Source organism: Terrapene carolina, unplaced genomic scaffold (assembly GCF_002925995.2).
Source record: "Terrapene carolina triunguis isolate 2854851 unplaced genomic scaffold, T_m_triunguis-2.0 Scaffold62, whole genome shotgun sequence".
Lineage (NCBI taxonomy): Eukaryota > Metazoa > Chordata > Testudines > Emydidae > Terrapene > Terrapene triunguis.
In genome coordinates this window covers 63,117,630-63,139,999 of record NW_020664413.1, presented here as the reverse complement: position 1 = coordinate 63,139,999, position 22,370 = coordinate 63,117,630, and the positions used below count along the sequence as shown (strand labels likewise).

At 40.6% G+C, this 22,370-nt stretch overlaps 1 protein-coding gene across 1 annotated transcript in view; it reads left to right on the top strand.

Moving 5' to 3' along the window:
• ERBB4 (erb-b2 receptor tyrosine kinase 4) overlaps positions 1 to 22,370 on the top strand; it is a 940,185-nt gene that overhangs the window by 357,824 nt on the left and 559,991 nt on the right. Inside the window, exon 2 of the mRNA XM_029910528.1 lies at positions 12,789 to 12,940. Within this exon, the coding sequence (XP_029766388.1) occupies positions 12,789 to 12,940 (152 nt within the window). The remainder of the gene's footprint in view (positions 1 to 12,788; positions 12,941 to 22,370) is intronic.

Here is a 22,370-nt window from a genome sequence, read left to right as displayed (position 1 = left end):
TGCTCAGGGGAGGGAGCAGAATGGGGTAGGAAGGGGTGGAAATCGGGGTGGAGCAGGGTCAGAGTCAGGGTCAGGAAGAGGCAAGGTAGGGGTGGGGCCTTTGGGGAAGGGGTGGAGTGGGGGCGGGGTCTGGGGCAGAGCGGAGGTCGGGCACCCCACGGATCATTAGAAAGTCAGCGCCTCTGTTGTGTGTGTGAGTGCATATCCACTCTCTGTACATGTAATTGTAATTACTGTAGATATTTTGCATTTTGTATGTGTAATTATATCCATACAGACCTTTACAAGATGATACCATATGAATCCCTGTTTATATCTGAACTGTGAAAAAAATATAAGGAATAAGGGATTATCTCTAATAAAACATATTTGTTAGCTTTAAAATTAGGCGACACATAATATAGAAAAAACACGTTAGGTTTTTATTCTATACATCTTAATGATCAGAAAAGTGAAGCTTTGCACCCTATCAAATGTAGAAATCTGCACTTTAATAATCTGTTTTTATATCTCAGTATAACGGGGGATATTCAGAAAATAAAGCAGCCAATTAAAAGTCTGCATTCTTTCTCAAACTTGATAGATAAAAAAAAAAAACTTATTTTACACACATTACCACAGTGCCCAAACTGTGGTCCTGATGCTCAGGGCCTTTATCTCTGTGAGAACTGCAGGATCACACCCTAAATTTATCTTGCCAGTCACAATACAGCCGTCAGAATTACCTTGGTATTAAACTGTGCAACCACTTGTGTTCTCAGCAATACTTAAAGGTCTAAGTAATATTTAATCAGCTGCCTTATATTATGTGAACTTTCTTGTCTATTTGACAAGGTTTTTTCCTGTTTTTTTTTTATTAAGCCTGTGTGTTCATCAGTGGAAAATAAACTACAGTAGTTTAATTTCAGCTTAGGAAACCTGTGGATATTGGCCAAAAAAAAAAAAAAAAAGTCATATTCTACTGAGTTGCACATTCAGCTTGAGGAAGTTAGAGTGAAACATTGCTGTCAGTTAATTTTGTTTTCTCTCTTGCTCAGTTGAGAAGAGGTTATCAGGCCCTGAAGGGGCTATTCTGTGCTTAAACACTCAATTTATTTGATCCCTGGTGAACAGTTGTTTTTCTTTATTTCCCACATGTTTGTCTTTAGTTCTCCTAGTTTTAGTGTTGCAAAGTTGCTAGAATTTTGGATATAATTTCTTGTTAAATAAAGTCCTTGCTCGATCTAATTAAATATCGTAGACATTTGATCCTTTTAATTATGTGACCTGTGGATTATGCGATAATTGCTAATTTACTCCACACATTGTTGTTCTGTATAATTGTACTTTGTAGGTCTCAGGGAAACATTTCAGTTTTTTTACATCACAAGTAACCATATAGTTACCCTGTAACTAAATAGTAATTGCCATTCACTTAAATGGTAAATAATTACCCACAATTACATTAATATATGCCTTGTGAAATAAAGCACTGATAACACCCCCAATCTGAGCTGCATTTTTTGCACAAGCACAATCTTAACATGTTGAGAAAGAAGACCAAAAGAAACGTTTATCATGTTTAGGGTGACCACACAGCGAGTGTGAAAAATAGAGACAGGAGGTGGGGGGTAATAGACGCCTATACAAGACAAAGCCCCAAATATCGGGACTGTCCCGATAAAATCGGGTCATCTGCTTCATGTCACCAGTGTCGTTTAAAATATACTGAAAGCGTATGGAAACTGCAGCAAGGACCCAATTCCTGTTCCCATTGAAAGTGATGGCAAAACTCCTGTTGATTTCAATGGGATCAGGATCGGGCCTGCACTGTATGAATAGACTTCCCTGTGTGCACCCAAAATGGGTATGTTTGTACACTGTTCATTAAAACGCATTTAAGTAGAGTGAATGTGTGCAGAATTCAGGCAACCCCTCTGCAAAAAAGGCCCCTGGCTGTTCCAGAGACAAATAAAGTGCAAATCCCCAAGGAGTTTCAGTATTGTTGGAGTTGCTATGGAATTCTGTTACTGCATTGCCAAGGCAATGCTCTGTGCAAGTTAAGCAGACACTTGGCCCTCTAGGAGAGGGGCAGCTTTACAAAGAAAGAAGCGGGGGAGGGAAGGAATACTTCATGTTTTCAAGCTAAGAATCATTATTCATAAGGAAGGGAAATGATTTGGTACCAACTTCGCCCCAGATGTGACAGGGGTCTCTCTCAGTGAATCAGTTCTTGGTTTAAAACACACATGGAAACACCCACAAAAGTGTTTCTTTTTCATGTTACGCAGTTATTCATTTAGTGGCTTGTCTTCCCTTTTCTTCCCCTACCACCAAGAAACCTGCCTGCCATTGTGCCCTGAAGAGGCAACATAAAACCTTCTCATTGTTGGGCAGGTTTTTCCTACAGCTGGTAGTGACCTCACAGAGCAGAGAGAGCCAGGATGGAAGCTGGTGTGTCTGTATATGTGGTGTAACAATGTTCGTGCTCTCTAAGGAGAGCTGACTTCCCACCCAATAATCCTAGGAATTACAATTGTAAAGGACTGTTCTGTATGAGATGAAAAATTTACTCTGATGAAGTGAGGGTGAGAGCACAGATGGGGTTAGTTAATATTGGGAAAGCGCTCTGGTCTAGTGGATTAAGGTCACTTCTGGAAGTTTCATGACCGAGGTTCTAGTTTGTAATTTTAGGCCAGTATTTTCAAACTTGGGTGCTGAAAACGAGGTCCCTAGATCCATATTTCAGTACCTGAACAAAAGTGGCCAGATTTTCATAAGTACTGGACACCAGTGACTCTCACTAATCTTAGTAGGAGTCGCTGATGATCATCCTTCATTTGGGTGCCTAAATACAGATTTACTGTTCTATTTTTAGGCATCCAGGTTTGCAAATGTAGGCTTTTACCTACACAGAGGTAAAATGGGTCTAATACTGTATGTACTTACAAGCCTTCCTGACAAGGATCTTGCAAGTGTAAACTAGGTTAACATATGCAAAGAGAAATCTTGGGTCCAGGAATGCGGGGAGCAACCAAGATTAAAATCTTTGGCTTTTTTTTTTAATTTGCCTAATACTTGTGGCCTAGTTCCCCATTTTCTGCAGCTATCACAGTGAACTCAGCAACCCTAGTCCCTTCTACTCATCTGTCTGCCCATTCTATTTGGCTCCCAGGGGAAAAGCCACAGTATAATTTTCTTCCATGTGGTTGTGTGTCTACGGAACAGTGGGGGCCTAGTGCTTCCCTACTACTTAGTGATGGGGATGAGGGACTTGGCAGCTCCAATGCTCCCTGCCCCCAGGCGCTACTCCCCCAAATACATATTATATTTCAGTTGCTTTTAGGTAACAAAAATAAGGCTCCAGAGTGCACACCAATATTTAGAAAGCGAAAAAAATGTTTTGATTTATTAGCCAGGAGGAGGTATTTAGTCTACTTTGCATTTTGTCTGCATCAATCATAAATGACAATGTGGTAGAAGATCAGTTTCACTTGGGGAATGACCTTTTGTATCGTTCTATAGATTTCTCAGCTGAAGTCCTCGGTCATGGGGAAAAAACACCTGCAATATCCTGACTTGGGGAGAACATGGTGGTAAAAGAGAATAGGTGTTTAATCTTTCTGTGACTAATGCTATTGATCAAATTGGGAAATATAATGACAAGGAATAATGGGGAACATAATGATGAAGAGTAACTATCCAGATCTTCAATCAGCAAGTTAAAGGTCTATTCTGTGGAGTTAACTTTCCTTTGGTTAGAAAATATTAACTGAAAGGGAGGGAATTTGAACAATTTATTTAAAAAATCTGAATTGAGGAAATCTTTAAGTACATCATTTTTACCGTCATGACCTCAGTCCTGACCTGGAAGAGACTCACCAATTCTATGTGGAGACAGTCTGTAGGCCTCTCTAAACCAGACTCTACCAATCGATTATTTTGGTTGCGTGTTGCATTTGGAACTAAATTGGGAGTGCTGGAGAGATTTTATAGGAGAACAAGGTTTTTTTTGTTTTTGGTCTCCTGCTTATGATGAGAAAGTGTTACATCCCATCTAAGCCACGATGTGTTAGGTACACAAATGTTGCATACTTACTTATGTGTGCTTAAAAGGAAGTCTTTCATTTTAAATTATTTTTTAATCCAGTTTCTGCGCTAGGAATTTGCCATTTTGATCGCAGAGGAGAGGGTGTGTTGAATCATAGTCTTTTAAAGAATGATGCCATTAAACAATGGAATGGTGAAAGTGCAGCTAGGGCAAAGGGCGAAGACTGCCGTTAGTGTCTACATACCAGGTGTCACCTTCATCCCCATGGCATCCCACCAGCTTGGAGGCTTGTACTGTCCCTCTTGATCTAAGCAAGTGGTTCCAGATTCACAGCAAGACCTCAAGGAGAGCCAGATGATAAAGCAGATGGCTGATGACTGATTTGGCAAAGTTTGATGAGTGGAAATTGTTTGCTTTAATTGCTTGTCAAGTCTGGTATCTACGGTGGAGTTAAGGGTCTACTACCTAAACTCAAAACAGAACAGAATAAGGAAAGAAAAATGGAGGGGGGCAAAATAAACCAATTTACCCACAGCCCTGGGGAGGAATAATGCTGCTGGCACAGCCTAAAGTGTCTGTACCTACTTTCTAGTGCTGTGTGCATGGTTTACGTCCTGCAGCACGTTTTCACTCTATGACGTTGTAAGTGAAGAGGACAAAATGTATAGGATGAAACTAGATGAGAAATAATACTGGAAAAAAATAATTTAAAATGACCAGGCAACAAAGGATGGCATGGTCTAATATGAGCAATTATCTTTGAAACACTGCAATACAAATCTAGTTACTAATGAGATATCATTTTGACTGATGCCCAAATGTTCACTACATCCTCTGAAATATGCTATAACATAAAATGAACAGATATTTTCAGGACATAATGCAAAGTCTGCGTATCAGCCCAGGAAAGAGTAATCACACACAGATAATCATTCTTGATTAAGATACAGTCACTCTCAATATTTATAAATACCTATCACTTCTTCATGATAATCTCCTAGGACTGAGAAATTACTTCCCCTTGAAAACTGTTTTGTCATTTTAGAGACATCTTTGTGGTACTGAGTAGACACCCTCTGATGAGCCCTTGTTGAAAGGAAGAGAGCCCAGATGAAAGGGCTGCAGGAATAAGATTTAGGAGGAACAATGAGCAAAGTGTCTGAAACAACATTGGGCTGTTAATTCAGAAAGTTCATTCAAGGTCTTTCATTCTTTCAGTCATGAATGACGCTAACCCTACCCAAAAAACCCTAACTCCTCCCCCCGTCACCCACCCAACCAAACTAACTTAAAAAAAAATCCCCACAAATTGTAACATTTCTTTTTTCAGTTGGACAAAGGTTTAGTTTCATTTTTATGCGTCGGTACCTCATGGGTATTCGGCCTGTTTCTGATCCATTCACTCATGCTGAGTAGTACCTTAATCAGTTAGTAATCGACTTAAAATCATTAACACCACTCAAATTCCTGAGTTTTCCTATATTCTATATATCCTATATTACCACATAGGTTGTGAAGAATCAAGTTAGCTGGCATGATGTTGACCATGCATTTGCAATGTTGTTCTAGCTGTGTTGGTCCCAGGATACTAGAGAGACAAGGTGGGTGAAGGTAATATCTTTTATTGGACCAACTTCTGTTGGTGAGAGAGACAAGAGCTCTTCTTCAGGCCAGGGAAGACTTGAAGCTTGTCTCTTTCACCAACAGAAGCTGGTCCAATAAAGGATGATATCTCACCCACTTTGTTTCTCATGCTTTTGCAGTCAGTGGAGATCAGAATAAATTGTGACAGCTAATCATGGGTAAACCCAGAGGCTGAAAGCGTTGCTAGCTGACATGATGTTGTGAATACTCCTTGCCCTGGTCTGTGTTGACAGCGAAATCATATTCGGTATTAGCTTACTCCATTCTATATAGCCGTATTCAAACACGGCAACAATATGTAATGTAGAGAATTCCTTAAGGAAGGCATCCCCACTTGTGTCAGTTGAGCTTTGTATTAGGGCGTGTAGAGAAAATTCCAAGCCAATTGTCCTGTTCCCTACATTTCCAAGCTGCCCTCTAAGTAACAATTTGTGGTCCTGTCCACCACTTCTAACCCACTTTCTAATTGTCTCTAATATAAAACTTTAAGCATTCCTTTAGCTAGAAATATACTTCTTCTAAGTTGAATCATCCTTCAAAAACATTAGATTTAAACGAGAGGAAAAAAGGTTTCGGAATTCATCTTAGTTTTGCTTCCTCCCAAAAGAGAGATCTACAATAGTTTAAATTCAGTGAGACCCGTCCTTAATTAGAACATTCTTAATTGCAGGAAAAACCAGGTTTATGGTTGATTAGCTGAAAGATGCTAGGAGAGTGTAAAGTAATGAAAAGGCCAGGAGGGAGTTTTCCCCTTCTTTCTGTGTCTTTTACAGCAAGGGGTAATCTAGGCTATTGTTAAGAGGTGAGGATATAATGAAGGCAATGTTAAGTACTCCAGATTTGCCAGTAATTAGTGGCTTCTTAAAGGACCCACCGGTAATTTTTTCTGAGAGTTTTAGAAACTTGGCACCGATGCTTGAGATTGCTAATAAAACATTACTTTATCCATTCCTTCAAGAGTCCCTGACAATGTCTTGTCTATAAAAGCAAATTTAATTAAGTAAATAAATTACTGCCAGGAGTAGCGTACAAATAGATTGTAACTGTGTGAGAAAGAGGCACTGTGTATTTATTGTTTAGCTCGCGTTGTCCAAAGTAAGAGAACTTGCAATTCTGTTTTCATAAACAGTCTCCTGAAATCAATGAGTCTGATGTTTTAAGCAGTGTCTTGTGTATATACGGCCTGATTGACAAATCGATCAACAAATGAAAGTCGTGATGCGCTCAAGCAAAACCTCATGTAGAGAGAGACAAATGATTTTTATGCATTGTTGCCAGTGCCTTGTCATGAGATTCCCCCCACCCCTAAAAAAGTCAAACTCAATCTTTCATGATTTAAAAAGAATGAAAGGTGGATCTCCTAGGGCTTGCCTATACATGGAACTGCTATTCCTGAATAACTCCATGTATGGATATTCTTATTCCAGAACAAGATTATTCTACTTTTGGATTCACACATGAAGTTATTCAGGAATAACAGTTGCTGAATAGGTCTGTGAATAGGAAAGCCCTTAGAAGGTTTGATTACAATACAGGGCTTTGGAGCTGTGCTCCGGCTCTGCTCCAGCTCCAGGCAAAAACCTGCAGCTCCACTGCTCTGGAGCAGCTCCATGCTCCAGCTCCGGGCTCCGCTCCAAAGCCCTGATTACAAAAATTAAAAAGATCAGTTGTTGAGCTAGGAGGGTTAAAAAAGAAACAGCTCAAATTAGTAGAAGACTAGTTATATTGGGTCAAAAATGATTTCTTCATTTAAATATATATTGATCATCACTAGCTCAGGGTAAAATAATTAACTCATATTTGTTGGAATGTTTAAGTGAATTCAGTTCGATCATGTTCACACTTGCTACTTGTTAGTTTTGAGTGAACGTTTAAATAATTTAGTGCTTCTGGAAAAAATGGTAATGGAAAATTTAATTTCAAAGTTGCATGCATGAGTATCTGTGGAAAGAGTAAGCCAGATTCATGCATATAAGTGCTATAATTGCTTGCATGCTCATCTAGTCAGAGAACAGAGACTGTAGTCTGTGACCTAGCTGCCCAATCACAAGTGTAAACAGCCCGAATTTTGAATATTTGTGACTAATCCCTAGACTGAAAATTATGAAAGTTTACGTACTGAGTAAATTGCACTGGAGTCTGGCTAGGGATAGACTGCCCAAAGATGCATCACGAATGGATGGTTGGCTTTTTTAGATGATGTCATGGGGTGGCTGGCCTTTTCAGATGATGTCAGTGCTGAACATTAAGTCCAAACGTACACCAAGGGGACTTCATTTAAACTTTCCAAAAAAACCCCCAAACCAATCCTTTCGTTCATTATGGTCAGTAGGTGAGGAGGGAAAAAATGGTGGTGGGGCAGGGAAACAAAATCAATGGGGGAGATGAAGAGAAGTAATTGGGGCGGGGGTGAGAGCATGCGTAAGGGGGAAAAATGACGCTCTGAACTGTCCTTCAATCCGAAGTTCCAAGGTGCCCTATCGGAAACAATTTGTGGCTCTGTCAGCCACTTATAGCCCATTTTCTAGTGTAAAAGCTAAACTGGGAGCCAGTTAATAGACCACATTTTCTTTTTATATAAAAGAAAGTGGCTGTTAGGCTATAAACTACCGCTGAAAGAGCAGTAGGGTTTCAGGAGGATAGCAAGGCATAGTCCAGGACATCTTAAATAAACTAAATGAAAATAAGAAGGGGTTAGCAAAATTGTACAAACCATATATACTCCAACTAACTGGGTGAGGGTATTTATAATCTTTCTCCTATTTTTTTTATCCTTTTACTAGGACCTGCTAGTCCTAGTGAAAGGATGCATTGCACAAAACTATCTTTAGTTGATTTTATTTTCTAACTGAGACATAGCCATATTTGAATAGCGATAAACCACAACAATGTGTCTTAATAGGACATTGGACTTCTCGGGGAGTGGGAAGCACTTAGCCTCCAACCTGATGATCGGTGTGCATTGGTGCCTACTGTCATGACTTATTGCCATAATAAAAACAAAGGTGAGGAAATCGCAATATGCTTCTGGATAACCTTTCTGCAGAGAAACTTATTTTTCAAAGCTGTGCGCTACATGCACATCCTTCACTTATGGCTTGTCGGTCCATCTGTCTTTTTGCTTGTCTGTCTTTATTGGAAAATGTAAGGAAATCACAGATTTTTCCTGTGCGTATTGCACATACAGAAACCACTCTCCCTCATTTTTACTAGCCTTGTGACAACTGTGGTGTGTGAATTTCTAATCAAGGCTGGGATGTTCACTCACAGAGATCACTAAGGCAGGTACAACAGTGAGAGAAACTATCTAGTGATGATACATACATGGCAATTCTCCTCCAACTAATGTCAGGGGCAAGTGAATTATTATTTTTTAACCAATGGAGGTGCCCCTACTGGGACTGCTCTTAATGTGTGATCTTTATTTTATTGCTTCTAGTCAATTTCTGGTGATGTGTATAAATGTGTTTAACAATACACAGTGATGTGCTTTGAAGGGGCACTATTATATTTATGAAATATAGATTAAAAAGTTTTTGAATTGCAGGGGAAAGCTGACATGTTTTGGCATAACTGTATTAATGCTCAGAAGAGCTGAAGTATATATTACAACAGCATCTATTAAAATATTTGCATTATTGTTGCATTTAATTTTAAAAAGCAATGACAGTAGATAAGTGCCCAGTATTGTTTTTGTTCTAAGAACTAAAAATAGGAGAGATGGCTAATTTAATATCGTCTATAAAAGTCTGGGTTAGATGCAAACTCAGGACCCAATTCAGCAAGTTACTTAAGCATGTGCTCAAATTTAAGTTTGAGTGTATGCTACTCCCTAAAATTAGGTGCATGCTTAAGTACCTTGTTAAATCCACTTAACTCACAGTTAAAAATGCATAGTTAAATCAGTTCTATTTACTAACAGTTTAAAATACACTTTTTTTTTTTTTGGTGCCCCCATTTTTGATTCCATGTCATATGTCACAAGCCACTGTGTTCCTTCTCCCAAAGAGCTTATTCTCCATTTGCCCTTGGCCTTGTTCAGATCTTGAGAGACTAGTGAGAGATTCTTTCTTGTATCTCCAAAGAGACATCTGAACATGCAATCTGAGCATGCTTTATGAAATTTACAGTAGGCATTGCACAAAGAACCCTAATGATTCTGACTCCTAGCGGGGATTCTGACATTGTTCCGGATAAACCAGAACTCCTTTGTTATTATAAATAGGACCTGCATTTTCAGTCACTGCAGGGATCATTTTTTACATTGCTAGTTATATCTTCCAGTAAAAAAAAAATCATATCAGATTCCTCTACTTCATCTAGGAGTTCAAGTCCCAGCAAAGGGAGGGTGGAGGCATTCTGAAGTCTTGCATCCTTAGATCTTCCCATGAAGAACTTCTTTGGATGGTTCTCATTAGGGGATTTGTCATTATTGGGAAGACAGTTCACTCCTGGAGGAGCTTCTTATCATTTAGTATTGTACCCTGTAGTGCCTCATTGCATGGGCGGGGAGGAGAGATACCTTGAGAACTTCATTGCTGAGAATGTCTGTGAAAAGGTGTAACACTGGGGATTTCCTTTTATGGGATTTATTTCTTTTGCTGAGATAACATTTGTTTTTCAACTCCACTCCCTTCTGGAGCACTACTTAAAAACTGACCTGTACTGATTTGAAAAATTACCTTACAATTATAAAACATACAGGCAGGTCATGGATATAAGGAATACACTTACCGCTCATATGCCTGTGCTGCCCAGGTATTATTATTATTATTTTTTTTTAGTGGCATGTAATCTATGAAGGCGCCTTTGGAGAATCTCTTCTTGGGGAGAAAAAGAGGTAATGGAGATACTGGAAGGGTATCTGGGGAACTTTCCATCCTAAAATATTTTAAAACTCTTACCCTTCACTTTTTTCTCTCTAAATCACTATCTAATCTAGTTCTCTTAGGTGCTTATGCGGCTTCCATTACCATAATATCTGAGCAGCTCACAATTTTTAATGCATTTATCCTTAACAAAACCCACATTTTATAGATGGGATCTGAGGCACCGAGGAGCTAAGTGACTTGCTCAAGCTCACACAGAAAGTCTCAGTGAATTAACCCTTTGTCTCCTGAGTCTCATGCTAGCACGTGAGCCACTGGAGCATCCTTCCTCTCGGCTCCATCACTGCTCCAGTATGTACTCCACTTCCATTGTTTGAGTTAATTTGTCCTATAGACCCCTGTCAAGTCATGTACTTTAATGCAGTGGATTGTAGTCTTCTCAATATGGTTCTGAGGCAGTTTGTACCCTCCAAGTTATATACCCTATTTCCTGTGTGTATCTGTTTATGCATTTGGGCTTTCTACACTGATGTTTCACTGTATAGAGCTATACAGGGCCGGCTCCAGGCACCAGCCCACCAAGCATGTGCTTGGGGCGGCACCTGGAGGGGGGCGGCGCGGCGCTCCGGCCCGAGACCGGGGCCGCGACTGGGCTTGACGCCCTCCCCGCGGCGCTTTGGCCGCCGGGGAGAGCGGAGCCCCGGCCGGGCTCGCGGTCCTCCTCCCGGCGCTCTGGCCGCCGGGGAGAGTGGAGCCCCGGCTGGGCTCTCCGCCCTCCTCCCGGCGCTCTGGCCGCCGGGGAGAGCGGAGCCCCGGCCGGGCTCGCGGTCCTCCTCCCGGCACTCTGGCCGCCGGGGAGAGTGGAGCCCCGGCCGGGCTGGCCGCCCTCCTCCCGGCGCTCTGGCCGCTGGGGAGAGCGGAGCCGCGGCGGGCTGGCCGCCCTCCTCCCGGCACTCCGGCCGGTCGGGGAGAGTGGGGCCCCGGCCAGGCTCTCCGCCCTCCTCCTGGCGCTCCGTCCGCCAGCGGAACCGCGGCGGGCTCGCCGCCCTCCCCCCGTCCCCGGTTGGACAAGTACTCCATCGGGAGGAGATGCCCATATATAAGCTAACGCACAGGAGCATCTTCACATAATAAAAGGATTGTAGGTATTTTTTCTCTAAACTGTAAATGAAAGGATTGAAATACTTTAGTTATAAGATTGCTTTAAAGGGGCAAATGACCTTTCTAAACATTAGCAGATGAACTGGAAAATTCCTTACCTGCTTTAAAAAAAAATCTTTAAAAGATGGCATATTATTTAAAGCGTGCTTCATCAGAAGCATAAAGAAAATCCATTTCAAAGAAAATGAATCTCGCCATGTTCCTTTAACCATGTTTTGAGTGTGCAATCTTTATTGTTAAGGAAGGTAGCACCTGGAAAGAAACCAGCTTGACTTTCAGAATCCGGCTGAGTTTGAATTAAGTGGGGGGGAAAACATTTTTTTACTTGTAAATGAACAGATTTTGTTTGGATCCACTGAAAGAAGCACACATGGGCTGTCCTGTTTGATGCCATTTCTACAGTGAGTTTTCAGAATGGAACTAAACTTCAAAAAAATGTTTTTGAAGTCTTTCCAGTCTGCCTGATCCTTAACATATGTGTGTATTTTTCATTATAATCATCATAGAGAAGAGAAAAGGGAATTTTCTTTGTTTATTCCTTCTGTACTTCCTACAAAATCTTTATAGACGGGAATATCTTTCTGGAAGTCTTCCTATAGTCTAACACAAGTTATTGGAGTAACTGGATGAAATTCTCTGGCTTGTGTTAGAGAGGAAAGCCAGAATAGATGATAGTTTGGTCCCTTCTGGTCATAAAATCATTGAAACTATGAATAGCCCTTCTAGATTTAGAGACATATTATGGTCAATGGCAAATCTCCTATGGGGTTCGCTGAAACTATGATTTTGCCCTTACTTCTTACTTACGCATTGCTTTGTAATATTTCTTACATTTCTGCCTTTTAAAGCCTTTTGCTTGTTCTCTGGTTAGTACCACAACGTTGTCTCCTTTGGTCACGCATATTATACTGCTGAGATTACTATGGAGAACATTTGTCGCTACCTGTCACTGCTGTTGCTATTAAGGCAACTTGTAACATTTTCCTCTATGACATAATACAGAGATTAAAACAGGACTTTTATTGCAGTTAGGTGTATCTGTGTCTACAACTTTTGTTCCCCACTTTGCTTCTGTGTCTCTGATCATTATATATAATATACACATTTTTTTTTCTTTTTTGCAGTGTGCGCTGGTACTGAGAACAAGCTGAGTTCTCTCTCTGATCTTGAGCAGCAGTATCGTGCGTTGCGCAAGTACTATGAGAACTGTGAAGTAGTCATGGGCAACCTGGAAATCACCAACATTGAACACAACCGTGATCTTTCCTTCCTCCGGGTAAGTAACCTCTTTTCCCACCTTACCCATTGTGTGAGCAGATATTGGTGTTCGACTGCACACGAACAGAGTGTCTTGTTCATACGTGGCGTTTCTATTCTGCTGACTGGCAGAGACGGTAATAGAAGCAGACCATAAAAAGATACAGTAAAGTCACAGAGGTGCAAAGTACAAGAACAACAGTGCACCAACTGAGTGTACAGTTGCCAGGGTTTCTGATAGAAGGTACTGGCAGTGCACGTTTAATGTGTCTGCTTCTCAGTGTTGCAAGCTGGTGTGAAGGTGTGTTAGGAAGAGACCTGGGAAGGTCAGAGGATCTTGCAGATAAACACTGCTGGTTTTAACAGGCTAATCCTATTAAAATGCCGGGCAGAAACAGCTAAAACGGTAAACAATAGGCGAACTCCATGTGCAATACTTGTGTAACATTTATCCCTTACTAACATGTTCAGTAACACTCTTCCATTTACAGCAGTGGCTAGGGTGACCAGATATCCCAATTTTATAGGGACAGTCCTGATATTCGGGGCTTTGTCTTAAATAGGTGCCTATTACTCCGCACTCCCATCCCGGTTTTTCAAACTTGCCATCTGGTCACCCTGTCTGTGGCATTACAATGTGTGGAGTCTCCAGGTGCTAGAGGATGTCAGTGGTGGATCAAGTGGTGCATATGACCTAGTGCAGTGCTGTCATTCTGAGACTGCAGACAGCCTGAGAGGAGTAATCAAGAGAGATGGGGAGGATGAAAGCCAAATTAAGAGTCGCTAAACGTCACTGTTGTTTATTCTTTGACAGTTGACTGTTTTAGAAGAAACATCCAGCTAATGGGATCATCCAGTGTATTCTGCTCGTTTGAGAGTGTGTTCCACTGGATTAAGGCCGCAGTGTGGGGGGGAAGAGATATGCAGGTGTAGGAATGACTGTCAGGTGAAGGCAGAAGAAATGTTAGTATGATTGTGGCCCAAATTGGCCATAACATGATATAGCTGGTCAATATGGATGAGGTCAAACCATGATACAAATACCATCTTATATGGCTTGTTTTGATTATGTACAACTCTCATAAAACCCCTTTCTGTGTTTCTAAATGTGTGTGTCTGTGTGTAGATAACACTTGTAGGAGATGCGGAGACCAAGGGAAGAGGACAGTCAAAACCTCAGTCAAGGGGAAGGAATGGGATGGCAGATGCCCACCCTAAATGTTTTTCTTTGCATCGTTGGTCTGGGAAAGATCAGGGATAGGCAAAATGTTTGCTTTAGAGCTGTCTCATTTTGTTTTGCAGGGTCTTATGTGAACCTTTTGTTTAATATTAGTTCACAAAGATTTAACTTTCTACTGTTGGTTCTAACAAAGCTGAAGCACAAACCAAACCTTAGTCCGACGGGCACGTTTCGCTTCTTTTCAGGTTAAAATCACTCCACTCCAAACCACACCTTGGGCTCCTGGTTGCTCAAAACTTAGACCAGGCTTGCTAAATGGTTTGCAAGCTTGACTCAAACTAAATGGTGCATTGAGGGTAGTTTTAATTCAGTTTAATTGATGACCAGTTAGCTACACAATTGCAAATGCTAGTCTAGACATTCCGCAAACATAGAGGATGAGTCCTAGGGTAAACCACCAACTTTAGAACAAGTGTCTATGGACTGTCTAGACTAATGTTCACAGCCATGTTAGTTAATTGTCAATCAATTAACTCACGTTAAAACAGGACCACAAACTCTGCTCTAGACAAATCTTCACCGAACATGGCCCAAGTTTCCGATATGCAATGAAACTGCAAACAAGGTCAGTTTTGCTTGGCTCCAAGTTTTTTTATGAAAGCTTTTCACAACTCTAAATTCCTCCCTTTTGGGCTGTCCGTTTGGGGAGGAAGGTCAGAATACTCTGTGAATTACTGAATCAGGGCTTCGCACAGAGGATGGCCTCAGTGAGGATTGCTTGTGTTTAAAGCTGGCCCCACCTAACTAAAGGCACAATTGTGGTTTATTCATTAAGCAAACTAGAAGTGAAAATGAAGTTCTCTCCTATTTGTTTCCCCTGCGACTCTAAATAGTCTCCTTTTTCGTACAGACTCCTCTGCTGTTCTTTTTTTGGGCAAGCCTTAAACAGAAAAAGAGAGGACAATAGTACAGGAAAAATAGCAATAAACTAAGCAAATGAGAAGAAGAAATGAGGGCCATCAGTGGTAAATCAAGGCAATTTACTGGCTTTGGCTTTGTGGAGATCGTTACAAAGGCTTTTATTTATTTATTTTACCCGGGACCGCCCTCTCACAGATGTCTCGGGGGGGAAAAACCAGAAAAACACAAATATGAAAACAAACCGGCAGCTCTAGTTTAATATGATAAATTATTGTCATTAAACAGAGGAAAACATGTTCTTGGTGAAATAAATAAATAAAAAGGTGGCATATTTATGCTAATAATTCAGCATTCATTAGTTAGACATTAGTATGTATTTTAATGACCTAACAAAGGTGGCAGATGGGATCTAACCAAGAGCCAGGCTATTAGTCACTTTTAGCCTTTTAAATGGTGAAATCTGTAATGTAAGTGACACACAGCCTGCCCTGCTCCCCTCCACCCTCAGTCTTCTTACTTTCCTTCTACCCCAAATGGGCTTCAAGTAGCCAATAGACAGACTGCTGGTTTATTTATGTGTCTAGCTGACGAGCATCTATGTAAGCCTTCCTTCTTCCTCATTAGTACTGACCCTGACTCAGAAACCTTCACGCCAGTAAACAGGCAAGACCTATTGAACTAGGCAAGGCGGGCTTTACTTTTTATTCTGCAATAGCAGATGAATACCAACATGAAGGGGAGGGTGAGGGGATGATTTTATTTGCACTGTGGAAAAAGATTAAAAAAATAACAGCCCAGCTTTCATATTTATTCAGACACTTAACACCTACATGGATTGCTTTCATGTTTGGGTGTTAACTCTGTGGTTGTCTAATTATTAAAGATGAATGGGTCTACTTTTCCGCTGCCTTCTACTTTGTTTAGTCATTTAGGCCTTGTTCCGGGAAGGTCCTTAAGCAGGTAAAAGCCTGTGCTTAGTCTAATTGACTTCAAAGAGAGTGACTCATGCTTAAATTTACACACCTACTTAAGTACCTTTCTGAATGAGGGACTTATTCCTGTGTAAGGTGAGTGTAACATGCTGTCATTCTGTCTTACACACCTTGTATCATTTGCCTGCAGATAGATGAAACTGGTTGCCAATTCAAGTACCAGGTCATCATATAGGACAGTTGCTGACCTTAGGACCTGTCAGGGTATACCCCCCAAAATCTGAACTCTGGGGTACAGATGTGGAGACCCGCATGAAAGACCCCCTAAGCTTATCTTCTACCATCTTAGGTGAAAATTCTTCCAGGGCACAGTCTTCTGCCTTGGACAGATATTGCTGCCACCACCAAGTGATTTTCACAAATATTCAGGGAAGGGTCACTTGGAATCCCTATCCCCCCCAAATATACTCCCAAGCCTCTTCACCCTCTTTTCTGGGGAGGCTTGAGAATAAAATACTAACCAGTTGCCTTAGCAATGTGAGCACAGACCAATCCCTTGTCTAAGGACTTTGGAATCAAAGGATTCTTTAAAAAAAGGTAAATTTTATTAAAAAAGAAAGAAACACATCTAAAAACTGAGGCTTTAGGGATTGAACACCAAAAATAACTTTCTTGGGGTTTAGCTTAAAGGTTACAAACAAAACAAAAGCACCGGGGGTTTGCACAGAGGAATCCACAAACCAAAACAACGAAAAAGGTTCCTAATCGCATCTGTCTTAACTCTTCCTGTGCTACTTACATATCTGGGGTTCCAAATGAGGAGTTTCTAGGTATGATGCTAATGATTTCCCATACCTGGCTTAAAGCTTACAGCTTGTTGCTGCCTTCCCCTCTCTCCAGCCCAAGAGACAAATTAAAAAAACCCCACACCCAGCAGTTTTTCCAATTTGAAAGGGTACACCCTCCCTATTGGTTCCCTGGTCAGGTGCCAACTCAGGTTAAGCTTCACTTAACCCTTTAAAGGTAAGGCAATTAGGATACAGCTGCTAAGGAGGATTCTATAGCCACTGAGTGGCTGGGTGTCCATAAAAGGAAGCTACCCCCCTCATTTATCACGGGACCAGATTCTGCCATCTTTAATTTCATTAATTAACATTAGTAGGACTGTTGTAAGCAAGACTCGAGAAGTAATTCTTCCACTCTACTCAGCACTGAAGGCCTCAACTGGAATACTGTATCCAGCTCTGGGCACCATACTTGGGGAAAGATGTGGACAAATTGGAAAAAGTCCAAAGGAGAGCAACAAAATTGATTAAAGGTCTAGAAAACATGACCTGTGAGGAAATATTGAAAAAACTGGATTTGTTTAGTCTGGAGAAGAGAAGACTGAGGGGGGACATAAATCTTCAAATACCTAAAACATTGTTATAAAGAGGAGGGTGATAAATTGTTCTCCTTAACCACAGAGGACAAGACAAGAAATAATGGGGTTAAATTGCAGCAATTGAGATTTAGGTTAGACATTAGGAATAACTTCCTAACTGTAAGGGTAATGAAGCACTGTAACAAGTTACCTAGAGATTGTGGAATCTCTGTCATTGGAGGTTGTTAAGAACAGGTTAGGCAAACACCTGTTACAGATGATCTAGATAATACTTAGTCCTACCTTAGTGCAGGGGACTGGACTCGATGACCTATCAAGGTGCCTTCCAGTCCTACATTTCTGAGATTCTATGATTAAGTAGTACCTTACTTCATGAGTAGCCCTGACCCTATTGGGACTCCTTGCCAAGAAAGGTTAATACTCCACATGAATAAAGGATGACAGCATCTGGTCTTACCAAAATTGAGACAGGTTAGTTACTAGGAAGTTCATGAATTTCAGGCTGTGCATCAGATCAGAACACTTATCCTTCACCCATACTTTTCTTTCTCCTGAAGCCTAATCTACACACAAGAAATGTTCATTGATATTGTCAAGGCTGTATCCCCACTTTGAACTTTAGGGTACAAATGTAGGGGCCTGCATGAAAACTTCTAAGCTTAACTACCAGCTTAGCTCTGGTCCCGCTGCCACCATTCCCAATGGATTCCCTCCCTGGGAAGCCTTGAGAAACCTTTCACCAATTCCCTGGTGAATACAGATCCAAACCCCCTTGGATCTTAAACAAGGAGAAATTAATCTGGTTCTTAAAAAGAAGGCTTTTAATTAAAGAAAAAGGTAAAAATCATCTCTGTAAAATCAGTATGGAAAATAACTTTACAGGGTAATCAAACTTAAAGAGCTCAGAGGACCCCCCCCTCGTCTTAGGTTCAAAGTACAGCAAACAAAGATAAACACTCTGGTAAAAGGTACATTTACAAGTTGAGAAAACAAAGTAAAACTAAGATGCCTTGCCTGGCTTTTTACTTACAAGTTTGAAATAAGAGAGACTTGTTTAGAAAAATGGGGAGAACCTGGATTGATGTCTGGTCCCTCTCAGTCCCAAGAGCGAACAACACCTTAAAACAAAGAGCACACACAAAAACCTTTCCCCCCCCCCCAAGATTTGAAAGTATCTTGTCCCCTTATTGGTCCTTTGGGTCAGGTGTCAGCCAGGTTACCCGAGCTTCTTAACCCTTTACAGGTAAAAGGATTTTGGAGTCTCTGGCCAGGAGGGATTTTAGTACTGTACACAGGAGAGCTGTTACCCTTCCCTTTATAGTTATGACAGATATGGATAAATTGATTTAGAGAGACGAGATCAGTGAGGTAATATTTTTTATTGGACCAATATCTGGTGGTGAGAGAGACAAGCTTTTGAGCTACACAGCGCTCTTCTTCAGATCTGGGAAAGGTACTTCAAGTGTCACAGCTAAATACAAGATTAAACGGATCGTTTAGCATAAGTAGTTAGTATGTATTCTAAGGGACCATTCAAGGTGAAGTGGCCCATTAACACCCCTGTAGGGCAAAATGGGGGAGGGGGTTTAACTGGGTTACAGGTTGTTGTAATAAACCATAAATCCAGTGTCTCTATTAAGACCATGATTTTTAGTGTCAAGCAAAGTTATGAATTTAAGCTCCCAGACTCATCTTTTGAAAGTGTTGTGTAGGTTTCCTTTGAGGATGGGGACTGAGAGGTCAGCTATAGAGTGATCACTTTGTACTGACGTAGCTTGATTATGTAATCATAGTTATGATTAGTATTATGCTTGCACCAATATAACTAAATTGATTTAGTTATACCAGTACAAGCTCTGAACGTAAACAAGGTACACCAGGATGATGTGAAGCTTATGTTGATTTAACATTATTATTTATCATTTGTACCTAAATGCTACAACCAAGATTGGGCCCCCTTTGCACTAGACATAGTGAAAATCAGTCCCTGTCACAAAGAACTTACAACTGGACAGGCAAGACAAAGGGTGGGGCAGGAAACAGAGAGATCATGGGTTGTCCCAGGTCATTCAGCAGGTCATGGCAGAGCCAGGGATTAGAACCAAGTCTCCTGACCCTCAATCAGTGCCGTAGCCAATAATTATATTTAGTAAATTGAAATAAGTCTCACCTTGCACTGCTGCAGCACAACTGTGCTAGGGTTTGCCCCAGTGAAACTTAATCAATCTAGTTATGCTGGTGCACATTTCTTGTACGTAGTCAAGGCCAGAGTTGTGGATTAGCCCTTCTTTATGTTTGATAAATAACTGTTCAGAAAGGATCAAATCCCACACAGTTTTATATTGTGGATGACTATTTGCTTGAAAAAATGGGAACCTGTTTTAGTTTCATTTAGTAAAAACTAACAGTTTATACTATGGACAGTTTGTACTTCTTAAAAGCATCTTGATATTCAATTTTCTAAATAAAGCATGCATTTATTATAGCACAAAACAATCATTGCAAATGTACTTGCTCGATTAAACAAATCTGGTACACAAGAGTTATGTTAGATTAGTAAAGTGTTTCATTTTACAGTCAGCAAAACATCTTCTTGTCACTGAATTTTATTTAACCAATTCAGATTATGTTATTTTAAAAGGCATGACTGAAACGCTAAACTGCTAACCATACCTCTTCCAAATTATTATGAAAACTTATTTCCAAATAATCAAATCTACAATCAGGGTCCTTAGTAAATATGTAGAGTGACTTTATCAATGCTTTTTTGTAATGCCCTGTCCCACTATCCCTTTTGACTGTGATCGTGTCACCTGTTCTATCCATGCTCACATTAACGGGATACAAATGACACAGCAACTTTATAGCTGTTTGACATATTTGTGCATCTTCATCTACCATGCTGTCTAGCTATGTAAAATTGTTTTGCAACAATCTGGGTAGCTGTCTAATATTTATTATTTATATTATAGTAGTGCCCAGAAGCCCCAGCGGACATCAGCGCCCGGTTGTGCTGGGCAAAGCTTGAACTCTAAATAGACAAGGCAGACTAAGAATGGGAAGGGAAACAGAGGCATTGAGAGTTGAAATGAGAGGCAAAAGGCATACTTGGAAAATTGGAAGTCAAATCCTGTTGAGAAAAATTGAAAGGAGCATAAACTCTGGCAAATCAAGTGTAAAAGTATAATAAGGCAGTCGAAAAACAAGTTTGCAGAGCACCTAACAAAAGATTGAAAATCTAACAGCAAATTTTTTTTAAGTACATCAGAAGTAGGAAGCTTGGCAAACAATCAGTGAGGTCACTGGATGATCGAAGTGCTGAAGGAAGACTCAAGGAAGACAAGGCTGTTGCAGAGAAGCTAAACGAGTTCTTTGCATCGGTCTTCACTACAGAGGATGTGAGGGAGATTCCCACACTTTAGCCATTCTTTTTAGGTGACAAATCTGAGGAACTGTCCCAGACTGAGGTGTCAGTAGAGGAGGTTTTGGAACAAATTGATAAATTAGACAGTAATAAGTCACCAGGACTAGATAGTATTCACCCAAGAGTTCTGAAGGAACTCAAATATGAAATTGCAGAACTACTAACTGTAGTATGTAACCTGTTGATTAAAATAGCTTCTGTACTAGATGACTGGAGGATAGCTAATATGATTCCTATTTTTAAAAAAAGGCTCCAGAGGCGATCCTGGCAATTACAGGACGGTAAGCCTAACTTCATTACCAGGCAAGTTGGTTGAAACCATAGTAAAAAAATAAAATTATCAGACACATAGATGAACATGATTTATTGGGGAAGAGTCAACACAGCTTTTGTAAAGGAAAATCATGACTCAGAAATCTATTAGAATTGTTTGAGAGGGTCAACAAACCTATGGACATGGGTAATCCAGTTTATATAGTGTACTTGGACTTTCTGGGAGCCTTTGGCAGGGTCCCACATCAAAGGTTCTTAAGCAAAGTCAGCTGTCATGGGATAAGAGGGAAGGTCCTCTCATGGATCAGTAATTGGTTAAAAAGATAGGAAGGGTAGGAATAATGGTCAGTTTTCACAGTGGAAAGAGGTAAATAGTGGAGTCCTCCAAGGATCTCTATTGGGACGTGTGCTGTTCAACACAGTCATAAATGATCTGGAAAAGGGGTTAAACAGTGATGTTGCGAAGTTTGCAGATGAAACAAAATTACTCAAGATAGTGATAAATCCAAAATAAACCGTGAAGAGTTGCAAAAGGATCTCCAAAATTAGGTGATAGGTCAACAAAATGGCAGATGAAATTCAGTGTTGATAAATGCAAAGTAATGCATATTAGAAAACATAATCCTACCTCCATATACAAAAAAAGCTGTCAAAAAAGCTAACAGAATGTTAGGAACTGTTAGGAAAGGGATAGATATAAGAAAATATAATAATGCCCCTATATAAATCCATGGTAAGCCCACACCTTGAATACTATGTGCAGTTCTGTTCTCCCCATCTCCAAAAAGATGTACTAAAATTGGAAAAAAGTGCATAGAGGGGCAATGAAAATGATTAGGGGTATGGAATAGCTTCCATGAGAGGAGAGATTGAAAACACTGGGAGTGACTAAGGGGGGATATGATAGAGGTCAATAAAATTATGAATGGTGTGGAGAAAGTGAATCGGAAGTATTATTTACCCCTTCATGTAATACAAGAACAGGAGTTACACAATGAAATTAATAGGCAGCAAGATTAAAACGAACAAGAGGAAGTACTTCTTCACATAAAGCACAGTCAACCTGTGGCACTCATTGCTAGGGGATGTTGTGGAGGCCAAAAGTATAAATGAATTAAAAAAGAATGAGATAAGTTCATGGGGGATAGGTCCATCAATAGCTAAAAGCCACAGTGGTCAGGGAGGCAACCCCATGGTCTAGATGTCTCTAAACCTCTGACTTCCAGGAGCCAGGACTGGAGGAAGGAGTGGATCATTCAATAATTGCCCTCTGCTGTTCACTTGATGTGAAGCATCTGGCACTGACCACTGTTGGAAGACAGGATACTGGGCTAG